At 41.4% G+C, this 15,276-nt stretch overlaps 1 protein-coding gene across 2 annotated transcripts in view; it reads right to left on the minus strand.

The window, feature by feature from the left end:
- si:ch73-375g18.1 (kinesin-like protein KIF1C) overlaps positions 1-15,276 on the minus strand; it is a 60,084-nt gene that overhangs the window by 27,109 nt on the left and 17,699 nt on the right. For both annotated transcript variants that reach the window (XM_042069412.1, XM_042069411.1), the window contains exons 3-5: positions 5,370-5,446; positions 3,071-3,250; positions 1,491-1,556 (exon numbers count right to left, since the gene is read on the minus strand). In XM_042069412.1, coding sequence (XP_041925346.1) covers positions 1,491-1,556; positions 3,071-3,250; positions 5,370-5,446 — 323 coding nt within the window. The remainder of the gene's footprint in view (positions 1-1,490; positions 1,557-3,070; positions 3,251-5,369; positions 5,447-15,276) is intronic.

A 15,276-nucleotide genomic window follows, 5' to 3' on the forward strand; every position in this document is an offset into this window, starting at 1 on the left:
GGGCGATACACCACTGCACACAAAACGGGGAAAGACAGAATTATTTCAGTTACAGTTGCAGTTCAAAGCTCGCAAAACCATTGTGTGGAATCTGCCGACAGTGAAACAGTGATTTGTAAACAGAGGCGACACCTCCACCTCTCCCAGATACCCGGGGGGAATTGAAAAAGTTATAGTCCGGTGGAAGGAGTTCAGAGAACGGCGTGTTATCGCCTGCAGAGGCCCAGGTCTCGCACAGAAATAGAAAGTCCAGTTCCCGGGAAGTGAAGAAGTCATTAAGCATGAAAGTTTTGTTCGCCAGACCTCACGTTGATCGAGGCCATCTGGAGGGTTAGTTCATCGCAAGCCGCTAGCCCAGTGCGCTTCAACAGGCGTAGGTTAGAGTGGTCAATGCTGCGGCTGTACCTACGCGCGGAGCGCCATCGAGACGGAGCTTAAGTACAAAGCGGTCCAGTCAACGCTGTCGGGAGAGCTTGAGGGGCTGGAAACGGACGAGGCAGTTTAGCAGGATCACGGTCGAGGGAGGCTTCAGGAGTAGTGGACGAGACAGGACCGAGCCATCGCACTAGATGCCGGGCTGCAGCTGAATTAGAGGCCAGTTGGATTTTGAGTCTCACCAGCAGACCTCCTCTCTTTCCTCGTCTCCTGGAGCGCCTCTTGCGAGGACGGGCCGCCCGCATCCGGCGCAGGTAAGCTGGGATACCTGACAGCAGGGGAGGGGGAGATTTGGTCCAATCTCCAGGTTCAGATCTGGCAGCCCGAGCCACACGAAAGTTTAGATCGCGGATGTTAAACAATGCTTGGGGATCGTTGCACAAAAGGGCAGACACATCCAGATAGAAGCATAAAAACAGCAGAGTAACAAATGTTAAGCAGAGCACCCGTGGAAGACGACTCGCCGAACAGACTGGCACCATCGTTGGTGTCACGCACCCCACTGACTGTGTCTCATGCAAAATCGTGCTGAATGCAAAATAGGAAAGACAAAAGCACCAGTATACAAAGTCAATTGCGCTTGAGTGCACGATAGGGCCCAAGAAGCGCTTAATGAACTAAGTGCATGTTGAACAGATATCAGTGTTTCCCACAGAATTGAATTCCATTTGTGGTGTTGGTTTGCAGAATTAACTTGAGCACTGGGAAACTCATTCCACCAACATGGAACCACTGAGGAAAAGAGTCTTGAATTTGACCTAGCGTTTATGACTGGTTGACACAACAGACGCTGATCAGAAGACCGCAGTGGGTGGTTGTGGATGTACATCTTGATCATTGAATTAAAATAACAAGGAGCAGATCCAGTCAGTGTCCTATAGGCCAAAGTTAGAGATTTAAATTTAATTCTGGCTACTATAGGGTGTCAATGGAGAGTAACTAGGAGAGAAGTTACATGTGATAATAAACAGGTGCATAAACCAGGAGCAATGACACAATCACACCTTACCCTATATACACCCTATACACAGAAAGGCATACACATGTATACATACCTCTACTGAATAGGAAAGTTCTGGGTCTTTATTTTCCAGTGTGCGTTTGAACAAGTCCTCGCACAGCTGAAAAGCAGGGAAAGGGGAGAGTTAGGTGTGGCACACGATATAGCTTTTATATAGACTATAACAATTCATAGTAAATCTATCTATAAATTGCAGGAACGTCTATCTGTGTGTCAGTGTGTGTGTGTGCCACATATCTCTTGAACTGTTAGTCCGTTTGATTTCAAACTTGGCAGGTGTCTTTCTACTGGCACGAGTAAGTGCAGTGCGAAGTTTGATAAGTTGGATAAGAAAAGCAAAAGATATTGTTAAACATATCGGTAAAATGAGCACACATTGGCTTTCTCCGCTCTACTGTTTCCACTCCCCCTCATACACAGGACTGTAGGCTTGCATATATGTCGAACCGTCTTGTCACGGGCACAAGTAATTGCAGTGCCAAGTTTGACGTTGTTTGGATAAGAAAAGAAAAAGATATTGTTAAAAATATCGCTAAAAGAAGCACACGTTGGCTTTCTCTGCTCTACCGTAGCCACTCCCCCTCTCACACAGCACAGCGCAGGACCAGAGGCAGAGAGGGTAAGCGGAGTTTTGGCAGCACTGAATCACGGGTTAAGAGGCAAGATGTTTGGATGATTATTATGTCTGACCTCAACAATAAAGACTCCCTGTATGCAGTTTGCTAGCATACAATGATTCCACGGATTTTGCAACAACACGCCAACAAACACGGGTATGTAGTGGCTATTCAAATTCAAAATTACATAATAAAAAGTATGTGCAATAAACTGACGCTTTGAATAGCCCAGGCTACTTTGGACTCGAGACTCTGAATAAACAAAAGACAATTCCGACTGCAATGTCCCAAATTGAAACGAGCAATAGGCTAACGGTCCCAAATTTAACAACGTTTCAGAAGACTAGACAACGAGTGGCAGATAGAGCGACGTCACTTATGCTACCACAGACTGTTTTTCAGTCACATCTTTGCAAATCTCATATGATGATGCACCTTTCTACAAAATGGTGTGTCTTCTATATTGTTAAGCTATTCAATAGGCTAAACATAGCCTTATATCAAAGCTTTAGGCTGATGTCATTTTGATCAGCTACGGACACAAGTGGCAGACAGAGCGTGATGTCACTTAGGCCTAGGCTAGCCTAACAGGGAGTCACATTGTTGCAAATTTCGAACAATGATGCGTCATTCCACAAAATGGTTTGTCTTTAGTATCAGGAAGTTATTCAATAAGCTTAACAATAATATAGCCTTAATTCAAAACAGCTGCTAGGCTTATGTCATTCTGATCTGTAGAAATGTCACATGCAGCCATGCCTAAATTCTGCTTACTGCACATTAATAATTATAGGTTAATATATTATAATATAATATTCAGTATTCATTATAGAATGCTTAGCTGTAATGATGTTTTCCCTATCATCCCATTTTTAAAGAAGGCATACCTGCGGGCATGTAATTGGGCTATGGGTTTTCTACAGGAATGGCATGTTTGAACGGGCACTGCACTAGTATATTGTAAATGTCATGAACATACAATTACAATTCTAGTCACCTGTGGAATGATACCCTGCTGGCCGGGTTCCTGTTTGCCCATCATAGTATAAGACTTGCCAGCGCCGGTCTGTCCATAGGCGAAGATGCAGACATTATAACCCTCAAAAGCATGCAGCAGCATCTCCTCCCCAATGTCCCTGTACACCTGCTGCTGGGACACAAAGGCTGGGTCCTCTGCCTGAAGAGACAGACAGAGAGAACTCAACTCTGATTTACCAAATTTGCCATATGCTGCAGGAATATGGGAGCAAGCATTACTAAAATGTCTTGGGACGGCTGAAATGCTCCACAGAGCTCTGTAATACTATAACAACCCCAAATCAGAAAAAATTGGGACGTTGTGTAAAATGCAATAAATACAGAATGTAATAATTTGCGTACGTCGTAAACTCATATTTAGTTGCGAAAAGGAGACAAACAACATATCAAATGTTGAAAATAACAAATTCTACTATTTCATGGAAAATATATGTTAATTTTGAAATTGATACCAGCAACACGTTTAAAAAAAAGTTGGGAAGGGGTTACAAAATTCTGGAAGTTATGTACACCAGCAACACGTTTCAAAAAAAGTTGGGAAGGGGGTTACAAAATGCTGGAAGTTATGTAATGATAAAGAAAACAAAAGGAGGAATGTTTCATAACTAATTACTGGCAACATGATTGGGTATGAAAAAGAGCTTCCCAGCAGAATCTCTTAGAAGTTAAGATGTAGGGGTATTCATCACTCTGTGTAAACCTGTGTGAAAAAATGATGAAACAATGTCATTGTAATTCTTCTTTACATGATATTGCGAAGTATTTGGAGAGTTTATCATCTAGTACATAATATCATTAAAATATTCAGGGAATCCAGAGAAATCTTGCATACTAGGGATAGAGCTGAAAAACAATATTGGATGGCAATGGTCTTTTGGACCTCAGATGGCACTGCATTAAAATCAGACCTGTTTATGTAAAGAAAACCATTGTATGGGCTCAGGAAAACTTCTGATAACCATTGTCTATGAGCACAGTTTGATACTCAATTCAGAAATGCTGGTGTAAACTTTGCCATGCAACAGCCAAAATTGTATTTAGACATGATACAGAAATACCACCGTCTTATCTGAGCCTGAGCTTGTTTAAAATGGACTGAGGTAACGTGGAAAACGATCCTGTGGTTAGACAAATCAAAACTTGCAATTCTTTTTGGAAATCATGGACTCATTTTGGCTAATGAGGACAGGGCCTATTCAAGTATCCAACTTGTTTTAGTGCCCAGTTCGAAACCCAACATCTATGATGGTGTGGAGGTGCATTTGTGCCTACAGCATGGGCATCTTGCACATCTGGCAAGGCACAATCAATTCTGAATGATGTATACAGGTTTTGAGCAACATATACTGCCATCCAGGCAATTCTTTTTCCAGGGAAGACCTTGAATATTTAAGGAAACAATGCCATGGAATTCTGCACATATTTAAACAATATTTCTATATAAAGTAAGAGTCTAGATGCTAAAATGGCCGGTCTGCCATCCAGACCTGTCAAATTAGGTGCATCATGAAATGAAAAACATGATTAAGAATACCTCATACTGTTGAACAACTTAAATCCTATATCGGGAAGGAATGAAAAAAGATTCAATTCTCAAAACTCTAGCAAAAGTCAAATTCTTCTCGGTTCCTACAGTAAACATTAACAGAATTGTGTTAAATGAAGAGGTGAAGCAGCACAGTGGTAAACATTCCCTGTCCCAACTTTTTTTTAAACATGTTGCTGGCATGAAATTCAGAATTATCATATATTCCCAATGAAATAGTCAAATTGTTCAACATTTGATATGTTGTCTATGTCCTTTTTGTTGCTAAATATGGGTTTACAAGACAACATAGGTATATTATCACATTCTGTTTTTATTTACATTTTATACAACGTCCCAACTTTTTCTGATTTGGGGTTGTAGAAATGCACAGAGAAATGCAGATAAATTACTCTTACCATTACTAAGGGAACAATACATTTCTGTAAACAATTAAAACAGCAAGGCCCCACTCTTACCACCATGACTAAAACTATTGGATGACTGGATGAAAAATCTAAAATCAGAATGCTCTATTTGACCAGAAGGGCAGGGTCTTTAGGATATGATCCGTGGGAAAAAACCTTTCAGAGGCACATGACCAACAAACTGCAGCACTTGCTCAAGCTTGCGAGCAACATCAGCATGGCTCTGCCAAGTGTTTTAATTTAAGGAGACTTACTGTGGAATATGACTAGTGGCAATAGAATTTAGTGCTCAGTTCAGAACTTACAGAAGTGTGTGACCAGTAGGAATAATCAAATGTGAAGTTTTTGGCTCCATCTTTGGGCTGTTTGGGGTTTGTTATACCTGTAAAAACATACATATAAAATGTCAAAGCACATTATGCAAACACAGACACACACAAAGCATATATTATTTTGATTATCATTTGAAATAATGCTTTGTTTATGGTAATACAATCCCTTGCTATGTTTACAGCTTTACACATCCAACATACACATGCATGTTATCACACAAACAAACATTTACTTGGCTAAACATACATGTTGTTCTTGTGAACATAACTGCATTTCAATATGTGTATTCATGAGAAACACATTCATCCAAACAGAACATGTGCCGGTGGGGTCCAGAAAAAAAAAAACAGAAAAAGAGAGAGACAGAGAAACAGAGAGAGAATGCATGCATGTGTGTAAATGTGCGTGTGAGTGTCCTGACTGAGTATAAATATCTCTCAAGAGTTACAGGGACAAAGTCACATGAGCGAAAGTCATGCTGGTATTGATGTGATCGTCTTCTCCTCTCCAGACTTTCTCCAAAAAGTTTCTGTGGAGTGTATAGTATGTTGTCATGACAACAGCTCAGTAACTCCCAGGCATGCACCAAACTCTGTTTTCCACCCCCCTGCCCCCCTCTCTCTTTCTCTCTTACACACACACACACACACACACACACACACACACACACACACACACACACACTCACACACACAGAAACACATGCTCCTGGGCCTATCCTAAATATAGACTGAGCGTGTGTGTGTGTGTGTGTGTATCTACGGGTCTGTGTACAGGGGGTTAGGTTCCCTTTGCAGAGCTGGGGCCTGGCAATGATACAAACATGGACTGGGAATTCTCAACCACATATTAAAACACAAACACACACACACAGTTAAAATATCTAACCAGAACCGAGTGATTCTACCTTGCTATGGATTTACCAAAAACAGAGACCTACACACATACGGCTTCATCAGTCAGTCAGTCAGTCTATCTGTATGTTTCTTCTACAATAAAAACATGCCTGCCTAAACATGCCACTCCCAGACATATTAAAAACACACAGATACACAAACAGAGACATTCCATATGGGATATAACTATATGAGGCATGTAGCCTCACCCAAGAAAAAACAAACACAAACGCACACACTCACACACAATTAGCATATGGCAAGTGGTCTGGCTACCCACAAGGAACTCCACCTATGTAGAATATTTCATACCACACATACAACTGTGCTCAAACACACAACAGAGCCACTCCTAATCTATTGTGCATGAAATGCATTTGAAGTATGATGCTAACAGGGGTTTTGGTACATGGTAAACTCTGCTTTTCATCTGAGGGTGTATGGCACTCCATTAATTAAGAATGGTTTGTAAATGTGTAAATGAGAAATTAGGAAGTTGTTGGTTTTCTGAAGGAATGCTTAACTGTCTGTCTCTCTCTCTATCTCTGTCTCCCTCTCTTTGCCTCCCTAAGTCTTCTGTTCCAACCCATTCCAACAACCCATTCCTCTCTCCTTGTCATCCTTCCCGTTGCCCTTGTCCTCCCTTTCTCTCTCTCTCTCTCTCTCTCTCTCTCTCTGGGGAATCTCCCATTCTCGTATCAAGTGTCTGAACTTTGTCTGAAGGACAGAAAAATGAAACACAGAGACGGGGAAGGGGAGAGTAACAAAAATAAGGAGATACAGTTAGAGAGAGCTAGAGAGAGGGAGAGTTGAGATGCAAGGAAGAGAGAAGGACAATGAGAGAGAAAATGAAAGAGGAGAGAGAAATGTTGTGTTTTGGATGAGGAAAAGAGTAAGGTGAAAAAGAAAAAGGAAAATTACTGTGATGGCAGTTTAGTCAATGGTTGAACTAAGAAACTAAGATGTACTATGTGCAAGTGTGTATTCCAAACACTAATGGTATGTTAGGGAGTGTTTCGCTAACTTCATCACCTTTCCAATGTCAATAAGGAGGAGAGAAAGAAGGAGAATCCTAAGGAGTGTGTGAGAGAAAGAAGACAGAGAGAAGGAATGCCAGTTAATTAACAGTGCCACACAATGACACGTGAGGGGCTTGGGTGGCTATGTGTTAGAGAGCATGAGTGTAGGCATGTATAATTGCGGACATTTCTGTGTTCGTGGCTTGAGTTTCAAAGAGAAAGAAATGTGGAAAAATTCTCTGCCAAAAAAACTCCAAGTGCCGTGAAGCCTAGTCCAAACCACACTCAACCACACACTATACACTAATTTACTCTCTCACTCTCCAACACACACACACACACACACACACACACACACACACACACACACACACACACACACACACACACACACACACACAGGGTACTCCCTCAAACACACAGAGGACACACTGTCTTCTAAACAGACATACACACAAACACACACATACACACTCACACAGAGTATACTTGCCATATGCCATCTCTCCCGCATATTCATAGCCACTTCCTCCCATACACACAGACTGAACTCATATTCTCCACCACACACGCACACTTTTTTATTCATGCAGTTTCCCCTCACATGCTTTCTACAGTACATTGTTAAATAAATTCACATACATGTTCAGCAAGTTATGCAATGCATGATGCCATATGTGTGTGTGTGTGTTAAAGAGACAGTGTGTACTCAGTGCAATCATAAGATGCTTTTGTGTGTGTGTGTGTGTGTGTGTGTGTGTGTGTGTGTGTGTGTGTGTGTGTGTGTGTCAGTGGTGGCTGGTGGTTTTAGAAGTAGTGGAGGAATGCGCCCGGGGGAGTGTTAAGCCCACATTACATTGGTACAATGTTAGTATACTTTTAGTATCCTGTACTATTTTATACCCCTCTACTGAAAGAAATAACGTATGCACTGAAAATGTGCTAGGACTTTTATTTTGATACAGGTCTACAGAACATAGAGTTCTGAGGGCCAGCTGTACGTACATCTGCGAACGTAGCGTTATCAGCGTCATGGACAGACCGCAGATTGCGAACGCTGTCAGACCCAAGTTTCTGTTCCAGTTCCGTTCAAGTTTCCAGTATTTCTTTCAAAATTTAAATGAAGTTGTATGCAACAGCAACGCCTCACGCAAGACATCACGTCACGTGACATTTCAAAATTCCAACCTGTTAGTAAGCTAGGGTTTGCTGTTGCATACAACTTCATTTCAATTTTGAAAGAAATACTGGACTATGTTTTTTTTTTTTTTTTTTTTAAAAACGGCGACGAAATTGTGAATTTCTAGAGCGTGTTACTCCACATTCGGCAATCGACTCCTACGGACTTTCCCCTAAAGATGGCAGCTACAGCAGCAACATTTCCGGAAAGGTACTGGCTTGACGAAATTCATTCTGGACTCTCTATCCGACCACATAAAGACCTCGGGATACTTCAGTTTGGCTTTAGGGACCCTCTACTCACTACCACGTAAGTGTAATGTTGTTTAGAACTGTAGAAGAGGTAAAAAAATAGTCACTTCCAGGCTAACGAGTTTTGACTAAAAACGGTAAAATCGAACTTTCTCAAAACACATCCGAATGACATGATTTTGATGTCAACTCAACGTATCATCCCAATCATCCGTAAATTGATCTAAAGTGCATTTTACTCCGGATAATTCCTTTAAGTGAATGACGTGAAAGTGAAAGTAAGACATTCGAAAGGCCAACGAAAGTTGAGGTTGCTTTTGGTAGTACAAATACTTTCACCACAAAAACTGGTGCTCTAAATAGCGATTCTGTTGTCTTTGAAAGGTTATCTTATTGACGCATTGAACTGCAATTTGGATTAACACCTGCTTTTACAAGGCGGAAGTATTTAGGTGCAGAATAGACGTGCGCTTTCAGGAGCAGTCTTTGTACATAACGCGGAATACATAATTAGGCGCTCTTTACTCTTCCCCTCCCATCTTTTTACGCTAAACTCCCACTTTCCCCTGGATCCTCCTATGAATGTATATGCATGACATGACAAATGCAATCTGCCACTTTCAGCTCCCGCAGGCAGTTTGCGCTTTTACATCATTGCGGCCTGTTTGTACATACCTCGCAATGATTTTACACGCACATTGCGAAACAAATACGCCTGAAATGGGCGCAAAGGCGTTAGTACATCTGGCCCTGAGTCTCGTTTGGGCCATGAGCAACTCAGTAGAAAATGTTGTATGCTGAGAAGTGAAAAATTAGATGTACCGCATAGCAGTACAAAATATGACCGCAGCTCAGTCCTGTTCATCCTCTCCCACTTGTTATGCTTGACAATTTGTCTCCATCTCCTACTTCACCCCTACTCGTGCAACTTTTACGTATGCTTGAATGTGCATGCCTGCGTGCCTGCGTGCCTGCGTGTGAGTGTGTGTGTGTGTGTGCTCCTGTGTGCTTGCGCGCGCGTGTGTGTGTAATTGTGTGCAATTTTCTGCTGTTAGTGAATGTGTGTGTGTGTTGTCTGTATGCTACTGAGACCTTGAATTTCCCCTGGGGATCAATAAAGTATCTGTCTATCTTGTGTGGATGTGTGTATGTGTGCATTTGGTGTGTGTATGTCAATTTGTCTCCATCTCCTATAGAGCCTGACCAATATGGGATTTTGAAGGCTTATAACCTACCGATTTCGATATTTGAGTTATTCAAAAACTGATAACCGATATATCGACCGACAGTCATATTTAATAAAATGTATATCATGTAAGTTAAAATGTTCTTCCATAACAAGTTTGTAATCAAGGTGGGGCATTATGTATTTGAACAGACCTAACTATCTAGATTCCTAATGAAAGGTTCTTCATATACAGTAATAATAGTAGAAAGAATAAGAATAAAATAGATCTTTGTTCTGTGATAACCACATTGCCATAAACTACATTGTGAGCAGTTGCAGTGCCCGTTCAAACATGCTATTCCTGTAGAAAACCCATACCTGTAGGTAGGCATGCTTTAAAACAGCGGTTCCCAAACTTTTTGCGGACCACCCTCTACATCCTGACTCGGCTCGCGTACCCCCATCATCATAAAAAAAGGTAACACATTCTATTGACGCATTCCAGGCATCATGTTTAATTAGCCACCCTACATAACAAAATGTGCAATTGGTATGAGCCCTCACTCTCAAAAAACAGTGTGGAGAACATTATGAAACACAAAAAACAAGAACACAGGCTCAGGGACAGATTGAAAAAAACGGGCTTCTAGGAAAGTTGAGCGCAGCGCTTGTTCGAGCGGACTGATAGAGAGAGAGAGAGAGAGAGAGGTGATTATTCCTCGTAGCCTAGTAATCTGATGGGATTTATTTCAGGTAAGTGTTTAATGAAAACACTTACCAATATCAATACGACGGGTGGGCCTGCATGTTTTCACAAAGCTCTGTTATGTCTGACGCAATTGAAGACCGTTTAATGCGCAAGTCCTTCTCAACAGTATGTAGTCTTTGGCGATATTTAGTCTTCACTGCCGTGAGAACAGAGAAACCTGACTCGCATAGGTAGGTTGTGGCGAAGGAGATCAAAACCTTCAGCGCTTGCTTTGCCAGAGATGGGTACGCTACCATTGCCTCGGTCCAAAAATCCACAAGCGGCTTTTTTTTTAACTGCAGCTGGAGCGCTCCGTCCGATGACAGGTCAATCAGCTGTTCCTGCTCCTGAATTGACAGCTGTGACACAGGGAGCGAAACTTCAAATGGGTTGCGCATCCACGACTTGGATGGATCCATAGGTGGGAAATATCTCCGTAGCTGCTCTGAGAGTTGGTTGAGGTGTTCGGTTATTAGACGGTTTACATATTCATCCATGACAACGTTGTTTGCGTCCAAGAACGCATGCAATGTCGGGAAACACTGGAGCATATTACCACTCACACAGCCTGCCCAGAACCGTAGCTTCTTAATCATCGCTTCTATCTTGTCTTGTGTGTTAAACAAGGTAACAATGACTCCCTGCAGACCTAAATTTAATTTATTCAGAGCAGAAAATATGTCAGCCAGATAGGCTAAGCGAGCCTTTGCAAAAAAATCTCATCATGCAGGCTGGAGGACAAATGAAAGGGAGTATCTTCAAAAAATTGCTGAAGTTCATGTCGCAATTCAAAAAGCCTTGTCAACACCTTTCCTCGTGACAACCAACGCACCTCAGTGTGCAACAACCGTGCCTTATGTTCGCTGCCCATTTCATTGCATAACACCGCAAATAGCCTTGAATTTAGTGGACGAACTTTAATAAAGTTCACCAGTTTCACAGCATCATTGAGGACTGCAAGTAAATCGCCAGGCATGTTTTTCGCTGCAAGGGCCTCCCTGTGCACACTGCAATGTAACCAGAGAATGCTTGGACAGACTTTCCTGATATGCGCTACAAGCCCTGTGTGCTTTCCTGTCATGGCCTTGGCACCGTCCGTGCATATTCCCACACAGCGTGTCCAGACAATTCCATTGGACGTCATAAATGAATCAATTAAATCAAATATTTATTTTCCCGTTGTCCGGGTAGCAAGGGGCTTACAGAACAAAAAATATTCATGCACCGTGGCTTCAAAAAGGTAACGGATGTACACCAATAAATTGGCCAGATTTGCTACATCGGTGGACTCATCTACTTGGAGAGAATAAAATTCGCTCTCTTTCACGCGAGTGACTAACGTACTGTAGTCAGGATCTGCTCGGACATTGTATCGATGCGACGGGACACAGTGTTGGACACTGGGATAATGTCCAACCGTTTTGCTTCTCTCTCTCCCATCATACATGTAACCATGTCTTTGGCCATTGGTAGGCTAAGCACACGTCTTCAACGAGAGTGTGTTGGAGCCCCTTTTTTTGCTATTCTGTAGCTGGCAAGGTAAGACGCCCGTAATGCATACTTAGTAGTAGTAGACTGATTTGAATGACGTTGTAGCTGTTTCTGGCTGTTTTTTAACTCCTCCAATTTTGATTGAAAAAATGTGAGTGGTTTTTCAGTGAAACTGGGATGCTTAGTGTGGAGGTGACGACGAAGATGAGATGGTTTCAGCGAGTGATTAGACAGCACCTCACTGCAAACCACACACTGTGGCTTGGGGCATTCTGACTCTCCAATCCATGTGAAGCCTAGGCCTAGATATGCCTCATCATACTTTCGTTTTCTTTGTTTAGTTTCTGTCTCGTCCGTTCTTTTATCCCCCTGAACTCCACATCTGCCTCCATCATTCTGCCACATCCCATCATTACCTGTCTCCTGCTCTATTTCTCTCGCTTCACCTCTTGTCTCCTCTATTTCTCTCGCTAACTCCTCTTTGATCGTTTTTATTAGGTCTTTTGGACAGTGTCCCTGTTTTAAGCCAGTTGTCCATGCTTGCGTATAGCCTACACTTCCACGTCCACGAAAACTAAGCTTGTCGCGCCAGATATTTTGGCTGCATGCCCACAGGAAATCACGTGCATTTGTTATTTTTTAATGAAAACATAGCCTACTATGGAGTTCACAAATGATTTCGTTTATTTTCACGTTTCCATACAATTAATACCAGATTCAAAATGTATTTATGAATGAATTAGATACGATTTTAAAAAGTTCATTTTTAACACCTTTCCGCCATTGCCCTTTTCATCTCGCGTACCCCCTAGTGGTAGTACCACAGTTTGGGAATTCCTGCTTTAAAAATAAGATGACATGGAAAAGCATCATTCCAGCTAAGCATTCAATAATGAACATTGAATATTATATTATAATACATTAGCCTTTAATATCAAAGCTATATGTTTATTGTTAAGCCTATTGATATATATATGATAAGACAAACCATTTTGTGGAATGATGCATCATCATATGAAATTTGAAACAATATGACTTGCAATTGTTGTCTGTAGCTGTGTGGCATTCTGAAACGTCCTTAAATTCAGGACCATTAGCATATCGATCGTTTTAATTTGGGAACTTGTAGTCGGAATTGTCGTTCGTTTATTCAAAGTCTCAAGTCCAAAATAGCCTGAGTTATATCAATTGTCAGTTTATTGTACATCATTTTTTCGTCTGCATACACGTGTTTGTTGGCGTGTTGTGCAAAATCCGAGGAATCATTTTATGCAAGCAAACTGCATACAGGGAGCCTTAATTGTTGATGTTGGACATGATAATCATCCAAACATCTTGCATTTTGACCGTGATGATTGATTCAGTGCTGCCAAAATTCTGCTACACCCTCAGTCTCTGGTCCCACCCTGGTCTTGCGCTGCTGTGTAAGAGGAGTAGTAGAGCGGAGAAAGCCAGTGCTGCTTTTACTGATAACGATACATGCATTAGGCCTACTAATCCAAACAACGTCAAACTTGGCACTGCACATAGTCTAGTGAGTGTTTGGGAATGAAAGCTCAGTTGCTCACATTTATTTCGTGTAGACTTTTTGTGGTCCTTTGTGTTTGTGGTACGTTTTATTTCGTGTAGACTTTTTGTGGTTTTTGTTGTAGTGGTACGTTTTTCCTTCCCATGCGTTGAGTGCCAAAAATGTAATATTACGTTTTTAGCTTTTTTTTTTAATTACGAAACTAGACACTCTAACTAAAGATGCACCGATATGGAATTTTAGGGCCGATAACGATAACCGATATTTATTGGTTTGTTGTGGCCGATACCGATACGATAACCGATAATATTACTCTTAAAAAAAAATTGTGAAAAGTCAAGGATTCCCGGGACACTGAAAGACCGGGGTAGACGAAACTTGGTGGGCATGTAACCCCATATGGATAGCATGGAACCATCGTTTTTCGTTTTGATCTGTAGCCCCCCCGCTGGGCTGCACCCCCCGAAAGGAGGGTAGGGCAGACACAGTTTTCTGTGAATATCTCGAGAACCGTAAGGTTTAGGAGGACCATTTTTTTTTGTATGTTGATCTCAAGGGGCCATGTCAACCCATTCCATAACCACTCATTTCATGTATAGCGCCACCTAAAAAGCAAAAAATTAGGTGTTTTCATCACAATATCTCTGGCTGACATGGTCAAAACTGACCATGTAATTCACAGTAATCATATGTATGACACATACTCACACAGTAGACATATGTACGCATGCATGCACATGCACAAACACACATACGCAGGCAAATACACAAGCACGCACACACACACACACACACACACACACCCACACACATAAACATAAACGTGTACACGCACACATGCACACAATTCAAGAATTTCTCAGAATTATGAACAGGCAAGATGGGGGTGGGGTTGTATAAAATTAATTTTACATGTGAAATCTATGAACTAATCATGTTTTGGTACTTGTTGTCTAGCAGATACCAGTGAGAATTGAGTGTGGATAATGCAATTTAGTGAGACAGTTAGAATCATATAGGCCTTTCAGCGTGATTTATTTTTGTGGAAAAAATGTGCTGGACTGGGCGGTGGTCATATTTTGTACAGCTCTGCGGTACATCTAGTTCAATTAGAACTTAACATAAATTTGAAAAAGGAAAATAAAGTTACACTGAAATAAAACTTACTGAAATAAAACTTGACACTGAAATAAAACTTAGGATACTGAAATAAGACTTGACACTGAAATAAAACTTACTGAAATAAAACTTAATAAACTTAACACAAAATGAAGTATATTACTTAAACAAAACTAAGGAAGGCTTGCTTGTAAAGATGAGTTTTAAGGAGGGATTTAAAAGAGCATACTGACTTGGCTGACCTGATTTCATCAGGCAGGTCATTCCAGAGCCTAGGTGCCCTGACACTAAATGCTCTCTCCCCTTTAGTTTTGAGATTAATAAGCTACAGTATAGCGACCAAATCAGAGTTTGTGAGGGAAACTTAGGTTTAGTTTCAACTGCGGGTAACTGAATAAAGCTGCAACTCCTCAGACTGTATCTTATGTCCGTCTACTCTGTTGCGCACAACCTGCTGCAGCAGAAATTAAAGGAGTTAG

This window comes from Alosa sapidissima, chromosome 18 (assembly GCF_018492685.1).
Source record: "Alosa sapidissima isolate fAloSap1 chromosome 18, fAloSap1.pri, whole genome shotgun sequence".
NCBI classification, from domain to species: Eukaryota; Metazoa; Chordata; class Actinopteri; order Clupeiformes; family Clupeidae; genus Alosa; species Alosa sapidissima.